The 22,485-nt window shown below is 45.2% G+C and overlaps 1 protein-coding gene and 1 long non-coding RNA gene across 4 annotated transcripts in view; one reads left to right on the top strand and one right to left on the bottom strand.

The window, feature by feature from the left end:
- CHCHD6 (coiled-coil-helix-coiled-coil-helix domain containing 6) overlaps positions 1-22,485 on the bottom strand; it is a 3,402,742-nt gene that overhangs the window by 265,984 nt on the left and 3,114,273 nt on the right. For 2 of the 3 annotated variants that reach the window (XM_069643379.1, XM_069643378.1), the window contains one exon: positions 2,823-2,939. The exons of the other annotated variant lie outside the window; for it this stretch is intronic. In XM_069643379.1, the coding sequence (XP_069499480.1) occupies positions 2,823-2,939 (117 nt within the window). The remainder of the gene's footprint in view (positions 1-2,822; positions 2,940-22,485) is intronic. 3 annotated transcript variants of the gene reach the window in all.
- The window catches only part of LOC138566286 (uncharacterized), a 428,118-nt gene that overhangs the window by 216,372 nt on the left and 189,261 nt on the right, over positions 1-22,485 (top strand). Inside the window, exon 3 of the long non-coding RNA XR_011301889.1 lies at positions 13,311-13,564. This is a non-coding gene — a long non-coding RNA (uncharacterized lncRNA). The remainder of the gene's footprint in view (positions 1-13,310; positions 13,565-22,485) is intronic.

Genomic DNA, 22,485 nt, shown 5'->3' with positions numbered 1-22,485 from the left:
TATTGTTGGTAGCAATGGACGAGCAATCAAGCCTTATGCTCTCAGGTGGTGCTGCAGGCTAGTTCTTAAGTACAGTGTAGTCCCCAAGCCCCCACAAAGGAATGTCCACACACTAGGGTAGTGATAACACAGTTCTTTATATAAATAAGGTTCCAAGTTATATACACACAAAATAACACACTTTGTGTGTATATAACTTGGAACCTTATTTACAAAATAACACACTTTGTGCTCAGGCAACACTGTAATGAATATTTGTGCAGTGTCCATGTGGAACAACAATTACTCTGACTCCATTAAAATGCACCAACTGCTGACAGTTTCAAATGGCATACAAATCAATAGCAAAAGTAATTAACCATTAAATTCAGAGGAAAACATGTGGTTAAACAATTGGCAAAATATGTTGTCCCATTAACCAGACACCGTTCTGTGTGAAGATCCCCCCTACTTGGGCAACATGTAAATAAAGTATTGACAAGCCCAGTCCATATATTGTTTAGCAGAGTCTTATTTCCTTCTACAAATGTTCTACTACCCCAACGCACCCGGTTTAGCAGAGTTCGATGACGGATCCTTCTTGAGTGAACTCCCTTTAAGGCAGGAGCCACGGATCATCAAGCTTTGGTCCTTGCGATGCTTGTTGGCGATCGGTTGTGGACGTCCTGCGAAGATGAGGCGTGCGGTGCACCTGGACGACGATAGTTTGTCGTCGCAAAGAATCAATGAAGAACGTAGGCCCAGCAAGGGCGTTGGGTCGTCAGTGGTTGCCGTTGGCAATCAGGACTCGACCACGGCTGGCTTTCGGATCTTCGTCTGCATTTTTGAGGACTTCGGGTGGCGGGAAAACCACCGGCGGATTCTCCTCGGTTCGGCAGCAACCATGACTTTAGCCGGCAGGACAAAGCAGTGGACGGTTCAAATGTCTTCGGCAATGGAGCATTGCGGCTCCGGTCGACGATGATGATCGTCGATGGCGTTGGACTTCGATATCCGGGTGCTTCATTTCAGGTTCCTCGGCGGTCCCTGTCTCCGGTCGACAGTCTTTCGAAGGCTGACTTCCAGGGAGACTTGGTGAAGGTTAGCTGGTGCACGATATTCCCTCGTAGCTCGGGAAGGGGTCTCCTAGCCAGGTTGTCTCTAGGATCAGTCTTCGAGGGCACGACAGCTTGCAGATTGCTTTGAAGGAAAGCAGCAGCAATTATTATTCTTCCGGCTCAGCTTCAAGAGTAAGCATCAAGTTTCGACTTGTGCTTCAGAACAATTCTAGTCAGTGAGAGGTCCCCAGATATACTGTTCTGTCTCTCATTCACACTGCTGAGCCAGGCCCAGGCAGCCAATCATTCAGAAGGGCATTCAGCAGGCAGGCAGCCAGCCAATCAGGCTTAAAGTGCATTCAGGCCATTCTTCTCCAACCAGGAACCCATAACATGAAATGTACATTGGTCACACACTCCATTCACCCAGGTCCCATCCCAAGAGTTACAGACTACATACAATCATTGGGAAGGCTGCAGCCAGTCTGGCTTGGACTTCCCCACAATACCATATATGGTTCTTCCACCCAACAGCCAGTCAGGGGCAGGGACAGAGTCAGGGCTTCCCAAGACATTGGGAAAACAAGTTAACAGGCAATAGAAACCAAGAGGCCACAGGGGCCATCTTGCCTTCTATCAGGAATCAACTGATTCCAATGGCAGGGCGTGGGAATCCCAAAATGGAGATTACTCAGAGCACCTGTCAAATTCAGCATGGAGCTGCCACCAGCTCATACCCTGCTCTGTGGGCAACACACAGGTGCCCAGAAACATACACTAGGGGACAGGGTTGTACCCCACTCATGAGTGCCATAAGGGTATCCCAAGGGTCTGTTCACCACAACCAGAAAGAGGAAGAGCTGCACTGCCAGGAGTCCCACATGGACTCCTGTGCAGAAATAACACAGAACACACATGATAAGGGAGTACAGGACAAGGACATGGAGCCCCTGTCCCGGCAATGCATTTCCAGCATCACAGTTCTGTTCTGGATTAGTTGCAGAGAGACGGAGAGTAGAGGAAGGCAGATTCAGAAAGAGGCTGTTGCAGTAGTCCAGCCTAGACAGAACCAGGGCTATGGGGACATTGAGCTTCTGGGGGAAAGGACGAATACCTCTGAGCAGGTGCAACTGCTACTGGTCCTTCTTGGCAAAGCCTGTGATGTGAGGAGAGAAGGAGAGAGTGGAGTCGTAGATGACACCAAGTTTTTTAGAAAAGCGAAGGAAAAGGGCACAAGGAGTGTGGCCAGAGTGAGAGAGGGAGAGGGAAAGTGGGAGCAGGGGTCCCAATGAGAAGGGTCTCAGTCTTACTGGCATTAAGGCAGAGATACTTGGAGGTGCACCACTCCTGAATCACAGCTAGACAGTCAGGAATGAGCGAGAGAGGAGAGGAGGTGGGGGGGAGCCTGAAGGAGAGCTGAGTGTCATCCGCATAATACTGAAAGTTAGAGAAAGTAGAGAGAATTCTGGTGCTCCAGGACTGAACAACCTTACTAATAAAGTTTTGAAATCTAATCATTTGTACTGGGCAAGAATGTTATGCATTCTGTTCAATGATATGTTGTTATCAAAAACCATTCCACAATCATGGAGGGCCTCAATTGTCCTGCCAATTTTTAAAAAGGGTTCGCGCCTGTTGCCCTCTAGCTACAGATAAATAGCCATTGCCGACTCGGAATCTAAGATTTTTGCCTCTATGGTGTTAGTCGATATTCAAAATTGGATCTCAAATAATCAAATTCTGAAGTATAAACAAATGGGGTTAAAATAAAAGTGTGGTACTGACCGTGGACGTCTCATTCTTAGATGCATACAAAGTAAAGCCATGGCAAAGGAAGCAAGTCCGACTTTTGTGGCATCGTTGGACCTCCGCATGGCCTTTGACCTGGTCGATAGGTCCATTCTGTGGAATAAATTAAAAGTTTTGGGAATGCCGAACCATCTTTTGGAAATTGTGAATGCACTTCATACAGATACACGGTTGGTAATCAGATTAGATTCTGAAGGAAGGTTGTCATCAGAGATTGAAACTATGAACGGTCTCCATCAAGGTTGCATGTTGGCACCAACAATCTTCAATTTGTATGTTAGTGGAGCTGAAGCAGCTTTTGACAAGAAGGGTTTGGTATCCCCCAAATTGGGTAATGTACTGATAACATGCATCGCGTAAGCGGATGACTTCCTCCTGCTTGATAACACCAAAGTGGGATTGCAACGCCTTATCAAAGAGTTTGAAAAATGTATAACAACTCCACTTCAAGATAAATGCTTCCAAAACAATTATTCGTATGGGCAAACTTAACAAGCGGCAGGATTCCTATACTTGGTTTTGTGAAGAGAAACACATCAAATCTCAAAAAGTCTTTAAATATCTGGGATACTGCTTTTCTGGTTCTGGTTCAGCTCCACTAATCAAAGATCAATTGAAGGTAAAAACGGAGGTGGCTTTGAGGCAGATGAGACTGATAGAGAGAAAATTTGGTAAGTTTTCGATGAAACCCCTTAAGGAATTCTACACTATGAAAGTAGTACCAAGGTTAATTTATGGCTTAGAACGTTTTGCGGTAGACTTTATGGAATACTTGAAAGTTCTGGAAAGTATTCTATGGAGGGGCATCCTGTTTTTTTGCCTAAATGCATGCCAACTGAGATAATACGGTATGAACTCGGTCTACAGTCATTGTGCTCACTGATAACTGGGAAGAGGCTCCTATTATGAACAAAGTGTATGCTGTCTGGTGATAATAACCTATATGTTTATGCAAGTAGGGATTTATCTTGTCCGTTTATGAATAAATTAAATACGGAGATCGTGAATATGCTGGGGGATCTGCGTATTGCCAAGTGTACGTTGTTAAACAAACCTAATAAGGTTAAACAAATTATACAAGGGAATGATTGGTCAATGACAGTGAGCAAAGTAGCTGATTCAAAGTTTTATAATCAGACTTATTCATTGTGGAAATTCTTTCCAGAAATGGAAAAATATTTGATTAAATATCCATCTAGGATTGTGAGAAATGAGTTTATGAGATTTAGACTGAATGTTATGTACACCAATCAAATTCTTAACATCAGAAACAAACCTACCAATATGAAATGGTGTAGATTCTGCAAACAGGAGACTGTGGAAGAGTCTTTACATCATATTCTGTTAATATGCCCCACGCTGTTAAGTCAGAGATCGAACTACTTTGTTGAATGTATCCCCATAACTGCAGGTGTAGATCTGGATAGCATTTGCTATAAAATGATGCACGGATACACACCTATCTTGACCATACGAGGATTTACTTTTTTGAAAACTGTCTGTGAGCTATGTTAAACTGAGGCTGTGGTATTTTGGTAATTTATCTATGAAAGTGATTCCTTATTTGAAATGGTGTATGATTCAGCCCTTGGTAACCTTGTAGTGGACTGGAATTTCAAAATGAAATTATATGATGTGTTTTAGTGATTTGTTATGTTGCTATAACAAAAGGAAACTTAAGTGTTTATTTTTAGCTGAAGTAGGAAATGTTTTATGTTTTATTGAAACTGTACTTCTTTTTTTGTAAAGGTTCATAATAAACCGTAAACAAATAAATAAATAAAAATCTTTTTTTAAAAGTAATTTGTCTATTATTATGGCAGTCAAGAAGTAAGTGCAGCTCTAATAGGGGGGTGTAAAACTGCATTCTAAATGGTATGGGAATTTTGGAGCTTCGAGCATTTGTCTTCACTGTGCTGGCAACAGAAGGGTAAATCTCAACAACAGGGTGTGGCTGGGCTACTTGGGGGCTCTTGGTGCTTAACTGCAGGGAAGTCCGTCCCACTTGCATCGCAGGTTTTTGGACACGGCATGATGCATTCCCACATCTCAAGGTTTTTCCAGCCCCTCTGGCTCCTGAGAGACAACACGAGTTATTCAGATGGCCTGCTTCATGAACTCTACTGAACAGTAGCTACTCCCTCACCATGGTTTACTGATGGGCCTGACCTTGTGAACTGAACAGATGGAAACTCTAGGTATTCTCGCAGCATTTCACACCCTGCAATAACAAAGTGTGCACAGTGGTGCCCAATACGCTTTGTATTATGTTTGAGGGGGCCATAGAAAGACCTCCTGTTCTAGTTGTGCCCAGGTAATTCAGTCCTCAACATTTGGAAATCTGGCTATTTTACTGTTTTGACCCCGTCAAACCATGACGGCATGGCATTCAGCATCTTTCTGAATCTTCCCAACTCTATTCTTCGCCCACTGCAACTAATCCAGAACAGGACAGTAAGACGTATCCTTGGCCCCAAGCCCAGGGACAGCATCTCTCCTGCCCTGAAATCTCTCCACTGGCTCCCGGTGGCGGCAAGGGTCAAGTTCAAGCCCCTCTGTATCATCCACAAGGCTTTCTGGGGCCAGGAGCCTCACTATATCCAGCTCTCTCTGCCTAAATACCTTCCTTCTTGAGACCTTTGCTCAGCTACCTCGAACTCTCTGAAGGTCAGACACTTCTCCAAGTAGAGAGTGGGGGTAGATGTGCCTCCCTCTGGAACGGCCTCCCTGACCCTCTCAAACTTGAGCTGGACCACCTGAAGTTCTGGAAGTGGCACAAGACCTTCCTTTTTATTCTCTGCCTTCTCTCTCTCGTTTCCTTGCTAACTTACCTGTCTGCGGCACCGACTGGTTGCTTGGTACCCTCAGAGACTCAGAGAACCAGACTCCTTCATGAACAGTATTCCTTGCACTGCTTCCTGGCCTACCGCACACCTAGGGGCTGTAACTGTAACCCCTACAGCCACCCTGACTCCTTGCACTTAACCAGAGCTGCTCTGCCCTGAGCGCACTTTCCCCCCTACATTCTCCTGCACTTCCCCCTCCCTTCCCCCTGCACTTCTCTTTGTCGCTCTTGCACGATCCCAATGTCACAAGGCCTAGTAGGATCATTTGTCTTGTCTCCCCTGTCTCCCCCTCCCTTGTCTTGTGGCACCTACTTGTGTACAGGCACGTTATAAATGTCATATCAGGTGTAAGGGGACGCCATAAGGGTTCTACAATTTTTGTAATTATTGCAGCAAGTGGGACATTCCCTCATTAGCCTTTGTGGTAGGTCAGATATAGGCGACGACACAAAGACATAGTTAAACTAAGCTTTAACAACCCCAAAGAAAAACCTACTCTAATCCTTATGTCTAAGATAGTTTCCTTAAGCTATAAAATAATAACCAGTCCTCGTCAGGATGTCTCAAAGCTCGGTCCTCAGAACAAAACCTATTGTCAGACGCAGAAATCTTGGAGGCTATTCAGGACCTCCCACCTGTAAGTAAAGCGAGAAAACTAACGTCGGGGATCCCAAATCAGGCCCAGATCCACTCAGCCATCCAAAGCCAACTAATAGGATCGAGAGAGGCTTTTAGTGTGCCCAGGTCCGACGTGGTACCGAAAAGGGTTTCGGCAAATCTTAACAAAGAGGTGCCCCTGTGTAAAGAAGTGAACAAAGATTTAGAATCGCAGGGAGAGACTCCTGATCCGAAAAGGATTTCGGCAAATTGCAACAACGAGGTGCCCTCAGTTAAAGAAATGAACAAAGACTCTGAATCACAGGGAGTGACTCCTGACTCAGACACCATGAACCCTAGCAGCACTCAGAACACCTCAGTTTCAGAAAACAGTACCCATGATTTAAGTAAGTCAACGCGCCCCAAAGACTCTGGATCAACATACGGTAATCAAATTTCTTCCACGCCTATACGTGGCCATAAACCAAGAGACGGCCTACCATCGACACCTCCTGCAACTCGGCCGTCTCCTGATTGCCTGATTCCAGACGAGGGTCCGACTCAAACAGATGACCATTTACAAACATCAGACGCATCGTCCCAACACACTCCATGGCCCAGATCTCCGCCAAAAAACAGAAGACTCAGTGAAGTCACAACCTCGGGCAATAAGGCTTCGCCCTCGAAAAAAACAGATTTGCCAATAATCATGTCTGCAATTACAATAGCTTTAGCACCATTCGGAAAGCTGTATGAAGCCATCAATGACTCACTGAAAGACAGCAATGTTCCAACTGCAATGATGCATAGCAAACTGATATTTGTTGAAGGTTTCATTACAGCTCTGGACCAAAGAAACAGAGCAGAGTGAAGCTGAGTCGGCTAGAAGAGCTCTTAAACCTTCTGAAACCAGCTTTTCCAGCTACCCTGGAAAAAGAGACCCAAACAGAAGCCACGGCAAGTTCATCTGCTCCAGCGCCGGTTTTTAAAAGACAAACTGACAAGGCCACACAATCCAACCCAGTAGTAGCTAAACACCAGGGAACACTAGAAAATCAACAAAAGACAACACAGAGCACTAAAAGCAAACCACTGTTGAAAATCTCTACGGTCAATGAAGTGGCCACCAATGACGCACAAATAGTGTCGGCCCTTGATACCGTGATGGCAGTGAGACCTAAGTAAAAAGAGTCACTAAAAGAAAAACCGACTCCACCCCAGCAAAAACAAAGTCTAAATAATTCAGTTATCTGCATCTCCTCCTCCCCAAAATCCACTGAAGAATTTATAGCTTAAAGCTCGCTGATGGACATAACTCAACATCTGGACCCAACAGAAGGTCGATCATCGATTCAAGGAACTTCAAATGAAATTATTCCATCTGCTACACCGATTCAAATTGAACATAAAGCCACCAAACAGCCTTTGGTCAAAACGACCCTGAATCAACAAAAAGTATCACCACCTGCATCAACCCAAACCAACCGTAAACCTAGTCCATCGAGACGCTTACTGGAGGATCAAAGCAAATCAAGTGGGGCGTCTCTACCTGCGAACTCCAAAGAATCATCAAAAGATAGCTACAGACTATCCCCGAAAAAAAATGACAGATTCAAATCACGAACGGAAGACCTTTATAGATCAGCGAGAAGGGGAAGAAGTCCAACATTAACATCAAAAAAGAGCTCGACGACCGACGAACCACCATCAGACGGACGCTCCACAGCAGTCCGCCTAAGAAATACCACAAGGAGAGACGAGAGAGCAGAATATAGAGAAGACCGCAGACAAAAATACGATTCTGAACGGTACCATGGATATCTTACAACTCCCCGTCTAAATAATCAAGATCGAGGAGCGGTGTCGCTGAATGAGAGAACTTCAAGAAAAATCACAAAGCAGACCCAGATTGAGCCCGAAATAACAACTAAGAAAGACAAATGGAATTGGGTCTGCAGTGTCCTAACCACAGGGGTGAAGACATAGCAACCACCGGGGGATGTAAAGTTGATGTCACTCACATCCCAATCGTCTCAGCAAATACCCTTGAAAGAAACTTTAAGCATAGCTTCATGGAACACTAGAGGCCACGTTCACCTCACCAAGTCTGACAGCCATGACCTGAGCCCCTATGACATTATATGCCTTCAGGAAACGTGGCTGCGTGAAAAACCGGCCCTCGATGGCTATTGCATTGAAATATCTCCAGCTTGCAAAGGGCCTTTGGGTCGCCCTTCATAGGGATTACTAACAGCCACCCGCATAGGTTCCGGCATAACCATCACAAAGGTCATAACTCGATACTATGAAATTCTGGCGGTTCTGATCACATGGAACCCTGAAACTCCATCGACCAAGCACAGAACACAGGATTCGGTAGAAATTATAAACGTTTACTGGAACCCTCAAAAGACCTCAACTGCGAACATGTGCGAGAAAGTGTCCAGCACAATTGATGAAATCGCAATCAAATACAAATCTTCAAACATTCTGATCTGCGGGGACCTCAATGCGAATTGCACAATACCCGATGCCCCAAAAAGAAAAGACCCCATCAATTCCTCTGCCTTAAACAGAGGACTTGCATGGAGTGCAATTATGAAATCTCGAAATCGCCTTAACTCCGCCACTACGACAGACTTAGATGCCTTGATACCAACTTGGGAACGTGGCACGTCATCAGGCACTCTTGACTACATCTTTGTCTCCGAATCTGTGTATCTCAACATAGTCTCATTCAACATCATTAAAACGAAGCACAGTGACCATAATTTACTGAATCTGACGTGCGGAAATAAAGGGGCCATTTTGCAATTCTACGAACCTCAAATTGAGACAAACACGCAACAAACTCGTCTCCGAATGATTGCTCCTGATATCTGTAAGCTAACAGAACAATTTGCCAGCCTAACGTCTGACCCCACACGTCAAAACGGAGTGGCCAGATCAAGCTATATTCCTCTTCTTCTGGCTTTCAAAAAACCTGGGAAGAATGCCAATAACCAAAGTATTCAACACACCCATGAGTATAATGCGACCCTGGTTACTAAACGGAAACTCTTAAGAAAACTGAAAAGAGAGGCAGTAACTTTGAACCTACTAACACAATGGGAAACCCTTAAAGTAGAAACAAGAAATTACAAAAAATTGCTGAGAAACTCAAGATGTCTCTTATACCAATCGGATGCCGAAGAGATGTTGAAAGCTCTTTCGAACAAAAAATCCCGAGACTTCTGGTCGCTTATCAACAAACCGAACAAATTCTCGAATTCGCACATGATTAATCCAGTGCCGGAAGAAAAATGGACCGCCCATTTTCTGAACTTGTTCGAGTCAGCAGAAGGCAATGACGAAGAGACCCAGCGTACAGAGAACCCAATCTGGGTGGATCAGACTGATATTGGCGATATTAAATCCATAATCATGAAATTGAAGTCGTCAAGAGCACAGCTCTATTTTCAAAGTCTGCAAAGAAAGAAGAACGATTCCTGACTCATGGACGAAAGCTGTGATTGTCCCGATCTTTAAAAAAAGAGCAAGAGAGGATCCCTTGAATTACAGGCCAATAGCCCTTCTTGACGTCATCGGGAAGGTTTTCGCCTCAATCCTTCTGTCACACTTTCGGAAATGGGCCTTCACCTCCGCGTGCTCCGATCCCCTGCAAACAGAATTCCAGAAAAATGCGAGCACCAGTGCCAACATAATGTGCCAGAACCTATTGAAGGAAAGAGTCCTAACAGGAGCACCTCGGATTTTCCTAGCATTTGTCGACTTGTCCCAAGCTTTCGACAGAGTGGACAGGTCGAAACTGTGGTCTAAACTTAGGACATGGCATTGCCCAGAAAGCATTTTGGAACCCATAATCAGTCTCCACACCAATACTAGCATAAAGGTCCGTCTAAACAATCAAGGTCTAATTTCGTACTCTATACCGACCTTCCGCGGAGTGAAGCAAGGTTGCCCTCTGGCACCTGCCCTGTTTATATCCTTTCTCGGAGATTTCAAAGACACCCAAGAAAAGATAAGGTCCTTCCCACCAAAAATAGGCTCTACAAGGGTTCTGAGACTTCTGTATGCGGACGACCTGATTTTACTTAACCTTACTCAGGTCGGTCTGCAACGTCAACTCGATAATCTTTCTACTTTCATCACCGAAAATAACCTCGAGATCAACAAAGCTAAAACAAAAATAATGATCTTGCAAAAACCAGGTAGCAAAAAGAAAGACCGCTTTCAATGGCACCTCAATGAGACACAAATCAAAGTGGTTGACTCATTCAAATATCTCGGAGTGCAACTGGACACCACCAAGAAATCCCGGAACATGCAAGCTATCCTTTGGGCCAAGGCAAAGAATCTAGCCGCACAACTAAGAGCAGTTGATCGAAAATATGGCAAATTTTCACTTCAACAGGCGATCAGTTTCTACAAGGCAAAAATTATTCCTTCCCTGACTTATGGCATGGATGCTACACCTTCAATTCCTTCTCAACTCTGGCAAAAACTCGAAGGTCTCATTTGGAGAGCAGTGCTAGGGCTACCTAACTCTACAGCGGTAGCGCCGATTAGACGAGAACTCAGCCTCGTATCCCTGAAAGCAGTGGTCGACCACAGTACACTACAGCTATATAGGAAAGTCATCCATCCAGATAGTCTGAAAATCTACCACATGATAGCTGAAGAGATTGAAAAAGGCAACAACCGCTCTATGAACCAGTGGGCCACGGAACAAAAACAGAAACTGCAGACGATCGCCTGTACCGAAGAAGAACTGAGGAATAATCCAACCAGGATTAAAACAAAATTGGAATGTTGGGACTGGATCACTACTACTGATAAAGCAACCTCTAACAAACTTTTAGTCCATCTCCCATGAACATAAACAAGCTGAAAGAACCAATGGAATACTGTAAAAGATACCCCAGTAAATCTCTGATGAGAACCTTTTTGAAAGTCCGTCTGAACGCTCTACCGACGCAAGAAATGCTAGCGATGAGAGCAAGATCAAAGGAAAAAACCTGCAGACTCTGCCAAAATCCTGAAGAGACTGAATCTGTAAGATACCTGCTGATGCGCTGCCCCGCCCTGCACCAAGCCAGAATTGCCTATTTCAGTCCTCTGACAGTAACCTCATTTGCGGGCAATGAAGACATTTGGTGGTACCGCCTTATTACAGGCGAAAAGACTCGATGGCACACGGCAGCCGCTAAACTTCTGGAACTGGCAATGGAAAGGACAAAAGCGAGCACGGACGTCGGTCTCTCGCCTACATAACCTTGAGACTGCGGTCCATACTAACTATACTGTCAACGAGATTTACTGTGAGTGGAATTTGCTCTTGTAAAAATCTATTTCTGATTATATACAAGTAATTAAAAAAAAATTTTAAAAACGATTGTAACAGATCACTAAGATTTGTTTATAGAAAGAAAGCATAAAGGACTCTAAGATGGTGCTGAGACTAGGGTTACTTCATGCGAAGGGGTGGGGGAATTGGCTGTTTTTCTGACCTTCCCACAAAGGTTTGCAAGTCTCTGGTAGTTCCCAAAACTAAAAGAAATAGTTCCTCCAAAGACAATCGTCTTTCAAAACTCCTTCTTGGGTCCAAACAATCCCGTCCAGTCCTCCAGATTTATCCCTCCTCCAGGGATAAGTTGATTTGACCCAACAGTGCCATTACTGGCAATTCCAAAATTATTTGTTCTTAGCCTTCCAGCACTTTCTCATATTTCTGGCGGTTTTGTATCCCTCTCAGTCCCGTACAGGCTCTGGGCGTCTTCCACCCTCCCGGCTTCTCGGCCCAGTGCTGTACCTCTTTGTGGAGTGGTCTCTTGTGTAGCCCTCCACATACTGTGGGCTTCTCGGGCCTGAGCAGCACCCACTGGTGGGGTTCTGTCTTTCATAGCCACTCGTGGGCTGTTGGATTCTCGGGGCCCCAGGGGCAGTCCCTTGTGGGGTTCTCTCTCCCATAGCCACTTGTGGGCTGTGGGATCCACAGCCCATTCAGCACCCCTTTGTGGTGTTCTCTCTCTCTCGTGGCACCTCATGGGGTATGGTCTCCTCGGGCACATTCAGTACCTCTTCTTGGGGTTATCTCTCACATAGCCCCTCGCGAGCTGATGGATTCTCGTGGCTCTTGTGGCACATCTTTCTCAGCCACTTGTGGGCTGTGGGCTCCATGGCCCATTTGTGAAAATATATTTAGTCTAAGTGCCCTATAGATATACATGTTGGCCTAAGCACATTCGCATCGCATTACGAACCTATTGCCACACTCATGGTGGCCACGTTGCCATTTTGTTTTATTCGCCATCTTAGATGCAATGTTCAGTTCCTTGCCCAATTTGACTTTCTCACTACCGAACACGGTGTAGGACTGCGGCATGAACTTTTAGCCAATTGCTAGGCAGGAATACACATTCTGCTGAGCGTTTTGTTTGACTTAAACTGTAGAACCTTGAAGTCTCTGCAGAAGCATTGCTAATCTATAAGTTAGGTGCATACCTGTCTCAACCATGTTTTCTCCATCGAGCAATCAATTGTAATAAATGTGCAGCTGCTATGTGTTCCTCCAAAGAAAACCCTATTCCCAAGCTTTAGGGTGGACTGACCTAATGCGCCAGGAGCAACACAGATAAGTTGTACAGCAAATGTTACCTTGTACCAGGGAACACGCCCCCACGCACTGTTTTGCCCTGCTCCCCGACAGTAAATTGTCAATAGGACGGGGAAAAATGCATACTCGTTGCTTCAGTAACACTACCTACGTGGAAAGGTCATGAACCTGATGGACCCTATTGAGTGAGGAGGCTGGACAAGAGTATCGTATGCTATTCCTGTATTTTTGTATTGTATATATGCAAGAGATTTTGGTTGTTCGGGGCTCTCCCGCTACGGTGTCTGTACGCATACATCGTGGGGCGCTGAGACCCCAGTCCGGGCTGTGAAGAAATCCATATTTGAACCTCATGACTGGCTATTTCCATTTGTTTGTAGTAAGCCTCATTTTGTGGTCTTTTAGATGGCACCCGAACAGGGACCCTCCCGTTGATGTTCCGTTCATGTTGGACGAGGTCTAGGCGGTCGGATTGAGATCAGTGAGTTCAAGGGGCCCCGGCACAAGGGACTTGTTTCCTCGCAGACTGCTATGAATGATCTCCGGTCGATCGCAGCATCTAAAGGGCCATCGAAGCGAGGGTTCCAGAATCGAGGCTTGTTCTGCCACATGGGGAAGTTGCCAGCCACGACGATTGACCATTTGGACTTGGAAATCAGGTGAACATGTTTCAGTAGGTTAACAGTCTGGTATTGAATTATTGAATTGTATTGGTATTTGCACGCAAATATATTGGCCAGGTAAGACTGTGATTTTAGTATGCCTGGTAAGTTGTCATCCTGTTTTGCAATGTTTTGTTGCAGAGGAAGACAATCTAAGAATTTGATATATATTCAACCTGCACCACCCGAGTAGTCGGCAGTGTATGCCATGTATATCTCGCATGGCCTAGGTGCGATCGTATTTAATGATGTTTGGCATCGACAAACCAGACATGCTCCTGACCTTCAGTGGCCAGTACTGGGTAGTTTTGAGTTTGGCGAGAATAGAATATTTGGACTCTGTATTGTTACGAAAGAAAGCTAGACCAGCTGCGTTTGACACTATTAGAGATTGGAAGAAGGAAGCAAATAAGTGACTCAGAAGTAGAGAGAAGAATGCACGTACACATATGACAAATGCCAAGAAGGCTCTAGTACACGATCAACAGAAACAGAGCGAGGTCATTAAGAGTATGGATAGGGCCTTTCAATCGGATGTGCAGAAAATATATCCTTCACAGGATTTGCATGTGTCAGACGAATTGTTGAGTTACTGAATGAGTGGATATCTGATTCAGGAACCGATTGAACTGCATCGCCTCCTTATGTACCTCCCCCTGCATCTGTGTCTAGTCCTATTCTAACCGCTGCCGCAACACCGGTTGTTCCCACTGCACCAACATTTCCTCCTCCGCCGAGTCCACACGATTCATTTTTGCTTTCTTTGCAGGCTGCCTCCACTTCTACTCCCTTGCCAGCGCTTGACACTAGTTTGAGAATAGTGACATGCAGTACGATATCCGCAGAGAAAAAGTGAAAGGGCACAAACATATATGGAGGGGGGTGATGAAACAGCCGACTTAAGTGTAATGTCTAACCATGGGGGTATTCCTGAACAAAAGGTGTTGATAGAGAAAATGGGAGTGTATCTTGCAGAGGTATGGAGTGATTTGACTGGCTCAGCTGTTCCACAAGAATTGAGGGATTTTAATTGTTTGTCTCGTTCACGGGATACTGCAATAAAAATACGCGAACATGTCACACAATTGTTTGTTTATAAAAGAGAACTTGATCGCTTACGTAAAGATGAACTGAATAGGGAAAAGCAACACACATCGTATGTGCAGAAGCGATTTTTGCCTCCATTGAAACCTGTTAGTGAAGAAGAACAAGTTACTTACCAACTGTAACGTTCTTTCGATTAGATGTTCCTCCCACGTATTCCTCATCTTAGATATATCCTTTAGGTTTCGCCTCAGAATTTTTTTTCTCTTTCTCCAGCAGAGAGCGCTCCACTCGAGGTTGCGGCATCGATGTCCCTCGGCGGCATCCGTTGAGTATCGACGTCATCCCTTGTATAAGAGCCTCGAGCGCGCTCGTTGGCCTCAGTTCTGTTTTTTCGTATAATATAGTCCATGGATCTTACTTTGTTTAAGGTATGCCTCTTTTGACCCAAGCCCTAAAAGAGTTTAGAGTGTAATACACGTAAACTGTACTGCGGGGTTAGGATGGGAGGGTCGATGAGGAATACGTGGGAGGAACATCCAATCGAAAGAACGTTACAGTTGGTAAGTAACTTGTTCTTTGAATGGATTGTGTCCTCCCATGTATTCCTCATCTTAGATAGACTCCCAAAGCAGTTTTGTCTTGGAGGTGGGAGTACAGTATCCTTTTTTAATCATGTACAGAATGTAGTACAGATTTTGCAAACAGACCTCCTTGAGAAGAAGTCGAGTCCAATGCATAATGTTTTATAAAGGTGTGCATAGATGACCATGTGGCTGCTGCACAAATATCTTGCACAGGGACACCCCTTTTTAATGCTGTAGAAGTTGCCATGCCCCTGGTCGAATGAGCTCTTAGTCCATCAGGTGGTTCTTTTCCTGCCAATCTATAACATTCTGTTATGGCTAAGATTATCCATCTGGATAAAGTTTGTTTTGTTACCGGAAGGCCCAGTTTACGTCCAGTGTATCCCACGAAAAGTTGATCACATTGGCGAATCTTTGCAAATCTAGAGATGTAAAAACTAAGAGCTCTCCTGAGATCTAGTCTATGAAGTCTTTCCTCTTCCTTGCTTGTATGAGGGGGAGGATAAACGTAGGCAAAGTTATCTTTTGTGACAGATGAAAATCTGAAACAATTTTTGGCAGAAAAGAAGGTTTAACCTTAAGAACTACTTTGTCCTTATAAAAGATGGTGTGAGGAGGTCCGCTCGAAAGCGCCTGCAACTCACCCTGCGGGCTGATGTCAATGCTACAAGAAGTATTGTTTTTAACGTAAGGAGCCTTAGTGGGCAAGAATGTAAAGGCTCAAATGGAATACATGTGAGAAATGTTAAAACTAGATTTAGATCCCACACCGGAACCTGGAAAGGTACTGGGGGAAAGACATTATTTAAACCTTTTAGGAATCGAATTATCAAGGGTATTTTAAAGTAAGATTCTTCTTCAGCAGAGCGTTTAAAGATGGATAGCGCTGCTAAATATCCCTTTATTGTCCCAACCTGGAGCCCCAGATTGGCCAAATGTAACAGAAAAGATAAAATTGTGGGGATATTACACTGAAAAGGGTCCACATTCTTTTTCTCTGCACCAGCTACTGAACTTGTTCCAACGACACTGATACAGAGACTTAGTTGCTGGCCTTCTGGCCGAAAGCAAAATCTCCATCACGTCATCCGGAAGGTCCCAATCCTTGTATCTCAGCCTTTCAGAAGCCATGCGTGAAGATTGAGTGTGTTGACCTCCGGATGGAGAACATGACCTTCCTGTCACGAGAGAAGATCCTCTCTTCTTGGAAGAAGTATTGGAGGGCAGATGGACATGTCGAGAAGGTCCGGGTACCACGTTCTCCTGGCCCAATCCAGAGCAATAAGGATCATTGTTTTCCCGAACCTTCTCAACCTCCTGATTACTTGAGGGATCACAGGGTTTGGAGGAAACGCGTACAGTAGTTGGAACGCCCATTTCACCACGAACGAGTCCCCCAGAGCTCCTCTCGGGGGAAATTCCCTTGAGCAGTACAGTTCGCACTTCCGATTCACCCCGGTCGCGAACAGATCTACTTGAGGGGTTCCCCAAAGGGCGAAGATCTCTTGAATGACTTCCTGAGCTATCTCCCACTCGTGAGATATTGTGCTCTGCCTGCTCAGAGCATCCGCTGTTGTGTTTCGCTCTCCGGCTAGATGAATTGCCGATAGAGAGATTCCTTCTCGTATTGCCCAGAACCAGAGTTGCATCACCTCTCTGCACAACGGTAGTCACCCTACTCCTCCTCTCTTGTTGAGGTAGTACATGGCCACTGTATTGTCCGTCATTATCAGAACATTCTTTCCCCGTACAGAGGGCAGAAAGGCCTTCAGCGCTAGTCTGATTGCCCTCAACTCCAGAAGATTGATATGTAGTTTGGACTCCGATGGAGACCAACGTCCGCTGATTGTCAGGTCGTTGATGTGGGCTCCCCACCCCGTAAGTGAGGCATCCGTCACTACTGTTATCTCCGTCCATGGTTGCCAAAAAGATTCTCCTCTGAGGATATGATGTCTGCAAGCCCACCATTGTAGATCCTGTGCTACTTGGGCTGGGACCTGCAATAGATCTGACATTTCCCCTGAGAACTGGGACCATTGAGTTCTGAGAGCCCATTGAAGAGATCTCATTCTCAATCTGGCTTCTGGCACCAGGAAAATGCAGGATGCCATCAGACCGAGCAACCGGAGAAAATCGAAGGCCGGAAGATGCTGGGGATTCTGAAAGTTTGTCACCATCTGCAGAATGTGGTGAGCTCTCTCTTTGGGAGGTGAGGCTTTGCCCGAACAGGTATCCAGGACTGCTCCTATAAATTGGAGCTTCTGTGATGGTATCATGTTTGATTTCTTTTTAATTCAGAGAAAAACCTAGTTTGTGAAGGAAGTGACAAATCTTGGACAGGTGATCCAGGGCTTGTTCTGGAGAACGTGCTCTGATCATCCAATCATCCAGATAGGGGTAGACATGAATCCCCCCTCTTCTGAGACTCGCTGTCACCACCGCCATCAACTTGGTAAAAACTCTTGGGGCGGAGGTCAACCCGAATGGCAGAACTCGAAACTGGATAGTGAGAATTGCCAATCGCGAACCTCAGGTACTTTCTGTGCTTGAGATGGATTGGCACATGAAAGTAAGCATCCTGAAGGTCCAATGATACCAACCAGTCCTGTCGTTGGGGAGCCTGAAAGATCTGAGAAAGTGTGATCATCTTGAATTTGTCCTTCCTTAGGAACTTGTTCAAGTTTCTCAAGTGCAAGATGGGTCTCAGTCCTCTGTCTTTCTTTGGAATAAGGAAGTATGGGGAATACCAACCCTTGTTCCTCTCCGCTACAGGTGCATGTTCTATTGCACCTTTTGCACTCTCTAGCAGGGTTAAAACTTTCTGCAACAAGAGCGGATCCGGATGCTTCGCAGAGTTGTATTCCGGAGGATGATTCTGAGGTTTCTTTAGAAAAGGAAGGCAATAACCTTGGGATACTGTTTCCAGTGCCCAAGCATCTGAAGTAATGCCCCGCCATTCTTTCAGATTCTGTGAGATCCTGCCTCCCACCGGGGTCTTGTGGGTCAAAACCTCAGAGTGGTTTTGCGGCAGCTGCAGCAGCGGCTGATGGTACAGATGCCGTTGCTGGGGCTGATCTAGCACCTTTTCCTCTTCCTCGAGGAAATTTTCTTTGACCTCTTTGATTGACCTGCCCTCTTCCCTTTCCAATTGAGGAATAATAGCGAAAAGCACGACCCCTCCAGGAAGATGAGCCTGTTTAGGGGCGTTGCTGATGTTGTCTTATAGCGGCACTAAGAGATTTTGCTGCCGCTTTGGAGGTCTGTAGCTTCTCCAAACTTGTATCTGCCTTGCTACCGAACAACCTCGAGCCATCAAAGGGCATATTAAGAAGTCTGGATTGCACATCAGGAGCAAACCCAGATTTTCTTAGCCACGCAAATCTGCGTAGCACTGTGCTAGTCGCCATGGACCTGCTGATACTCTCAGCAGTGTCCAGTCCTGATTGAAGGCATTCTCCCGAAGCCTCCTTTCCATCCCTTATAATTGCAAGAAAGCCATCACGTTCCTCGCCTTCTGGGATGTGTTCAGCTGCCGCTGGCATACAGTCCCACAGGGTATAAGAGAACCTTGCTAAAGTACAGGTTACATTAGTAGACTTCATAGCCATACTACCCGATGTAAAGATTTTCCTGGACCATGCTTCCACTTTTTTATCGTCCCTATCTGGAGGGATTGTAGGGTATGCAGCATTTTTTGTGGAAGTAGCTGCCTGTACTACTAAGCTTTCCGGAGATGGATGTTTACTGAGGTATTCCGAATCAGATGTACAAGGTCTATAATTTGCCACAAACTTTCTATTCACAGCCCCTATGGCTTCAGGATGTTCCCATGCAGAACTAACCCTTCTTTGTAATGCAATGTGAAAGGGTAAAATGGGGTCTTGTTGGGGTGTTCCAGATAATATATCTGTCATGTCATCATCATGATTGACTGGTGAACTCCTACCCCACCCCATAAATTCTGTAACTCTGCCGATGAGTCTTCCATAACTTGTATCCACTTGTTCTGATGGGTCTGGTTTGTCAAATTCATACTCTGGAGAAGTATCCAGGCCACTTGCTGTTTGCAAACATTCTTGCAAATCTTTAATTCTTTATTGAGGATCAATTAATTCCTCTGGGACAGATCTTGTACCATATCTAGCACCAGCAGAGGTTACTTCCTCTTGTTCTGAAGAATCTCCCTCATATATGGATGACATGGTCCTGAAAAACTCATGTCGACTCTCAGGTTGAAAAAACTTTTCAGGCATTACAGGTCTTTCCTTCAATAGAGGTTTGGGCGTCGACGAAAGCGTCGATGGCGCTGAAGTCTTAATCACTTCCTTCGATATAGTCGAAGGAACTTTCGACGATCTCGACGTAATCGTCGAGAAAGCCGTGGAAACCGTCAAAGGAACCTTCGTGGTCTTTGAGCGCGAGCTCGACGTAGCTTCCTTCGAATGAGTTGTCGACTCGAGGAGCTTCGAAGTCTTCGACGGCGTCGACGTCGACTTCGATGGTGTATGATCTTTCGACGCCATTTTAGTTCCCTCTGCCTTCGATTTATGCACCGAAGGATCTGTCTTACGAGGTGATCGAGAAGAATCTCTCGATGACGTTCTCGACGTCTTTTTATGAGCCTTTCTTGTTTTGGACCTTCCTGTGTCACCTTTATCGTGAGCAGGTGCGTGGTCTTCTTTATCTATTTTTGAGGGGGTCTGGGCCGCGTTCTCAAAATGTTTTAACATGGATACTCGAAAGGCTTCCCATTTTCTAGGAGAGTCATGTTTGGATGGGCATATTATAACCTCTTCCGAAGATGTCGAAGAGGATGAAGGAGATTGATGCCGTCTTTTCTTTGCCTTCTTAGAAGACGAAGAAGATTTCCTCGATCTACTTCTCGAATGTCTTTTACGATGAGATTTCGAAGACTCGTCTGAGTCTTTCTTTTTTAAAGCAGGCTTCGATAAACCCTCCCCCATCGCCATTTTACTTCTACGCTCTTTTAGGGCTTTGTGAGTCATCTACTGGCACAAACCACAGTCTTCCGTTCGGTGGTCGGGGCCGAGGCACCATAGAACGTTCTTATGTAGATCCGTCAAAGACATTTTCTTTCCACATCTTAGCCATTTTTTAAAGCCTGTCTTCGGCGTGGAAGGGTCCAAAGACGACATCCCTTTTTGTCACGAAATACTGAAGTGCCGTTTTACTCGATCCGAAGCGAAGCTAACGGAAAAACGGAACTGAGGCCAACGGGCACGCTCGAGGCTCTTATACGAGGCATGACGTCGATACTCGACAGATGCCGCCGAGGGACATCGACGCCACAACCGAGTGGAGCACCCTCTGCTGGAGAAATAGAAAATAATTTCTGAGGTGAAACCTAAAGGTAAGGATATATCTAAGATGAGGAATACCTGCGAGGACACAATGCATTCGAATGCGTATTTGCACTAGATACGCGCTTAGATGGATTTCAGATGGTTCTATTTCGCCTATTAAAGTGCATGATACATTTAGTCAGTATACACCGGCAATGCAACGGAAGGTATTACAGGTGCTGCTTGAATACTTACAAGATGAATGCATGAATAGAAATCTATGTTGTCCAGTAGACATCATGGTAATTTACAAAAGAGCATTTGCACCTGACACCACAATAGCTTCCGTGTCACTCGATTTGGCTCTACGGCTTAAAAAACATTCAGAACTTCCTTCCCTTCAATTGCCTATGAGAGAGGTTCCTCCGACACTAGTCCCGAAAGTAGAGATTACAGCGGTAGGTAATGTACCTGCCTCACCTATTCCAGCGCACTACATCTCACAGTTTTTGCACTTTACATTTTCTAGACAGGAAGTGAATACAATTAAGTAGTCTATCCCAGACATTAGGAAAAATCCGACAGGATTCTACAAAGAGATAGAAACAGTTTTGAACTCGCCAGTATTTACCTTAGGGGATATTGATTTATTGTTTCCCATGAACCTACCTGCAGATTTATTAGAACTGTAGATGATCAAGCAATTATGGGCGATACTTGGCATGCCTTAACACAAGCTGACGGGGGTGGGAAAGCAGACGAGAAACCACCTCAGTCTATAATGATGTTGCCGAATAATATAGTGACCAAACTGAAAACTTTAGTGCTCGAGAAGAGAATAATATGGGACAAATTGACAGCATGCATGCAAGGTAAAACCGAAGGTGCAACTGAATTTTTTAAAACGGGTTTGAACAAGTGTTTTCAGACTTAGTGGGCAAAATTTGAGTACGGAACCGGGAAAAGGGTTATTTGTTCATACATTTGTCCGAGGATTGTTGCCTGACATTCAAACTCAGATTATGACGTCCAAGAGTGCATGGCAAGCAAAATCGCAATCCGAAGTGCTACATATGGCCCAGTATTATGAGAACAGAGTAAACATGGAGAAAGAGAACGTAGAGAAGAAGAAAATTGACCTGAAGACTAGAGTCCTTTTGCAGCAAATAGCACAAGGATCAAGGGGTGGGAACAGGCAACCGAGAGGCCCGTTTGTGCTACAAATGGGAGAACCATTGGGTCCGCCGCACATGCATCAATGTGCGTATTGTAGACAGGAAGGCCATTGGAGGGCACTGTGTCCGTCCCTACAACAGCGAGCTAATAACCCATATGGTACGATCAGCAGACGATCAAGAGGTTGGCCCGGGATTGCGGGTCCTGGTAGATACCAAGTTGCACAGAATCAGCAGAACCAACCACAAGATACGAATATGGGTAATCAGGGAGGGGGACAGTCACAGAATGCGAATAACGGGAATGTTTTCGATAATCCTACTCACGCATGTTTTGCTAGGACAGCACGAAGCAGAGTCTGGAACCAATACCTATTCCAGTTGACCAAACAAGGCCCTACGTTGAAATGAAGGTGGGGAATAGGGAGCATATTTTTCTAGTGGATACGGGAGCGCTGAAGTGTTCCATTGATCATATGCGGGTTCCAGATATCCCACTGTCAGGGCAAAGTAATGTTTCCGTAGGGTTCTCTGGTACGCCAGTGGTTAGTCTGGTCTCACGGCCGGTACCAATCGCATTGGGGCCATTTACTAATTCATGCCCAGATTTCTTGGCAACTAATTGTGGCGAAAACTTGTTGAGATTAAATCTGTTCAAGAAATTGAATGCTATGATTTATTGTTCTCCGGAATGTGCTTGACGATTTCTCCCGAACAAAATTCTGCTACGCAATTTTTGTCTATGCATTTGCCATGTGAAAACACACTTATGGGCAGTGAATGATGATGATGTTGGGATTTTGAATGTT

The sequence above is a fragment of the Ambystoma mexicanum genome, chromosome 2p (genome assembly GCF_040938575.1).
Source record: "Ambystoma mexicanum isolate Mex_15411 chromosome 2p, UKY_AmexF1_1, whole genome shotgun sequence".
Classification (NCBI taxonomy): Eukaryota; Metazoa; Chordata; class Amphibia; order Caudata; family Ambystomatidae; genus Ambystoma; species Ambystoma mexicanum.
The sequence above is the reverse complement of the archived record's forward strand: the minus strand, read 5'-3'. Positions and strand labels throughout refer to the sequence as shown.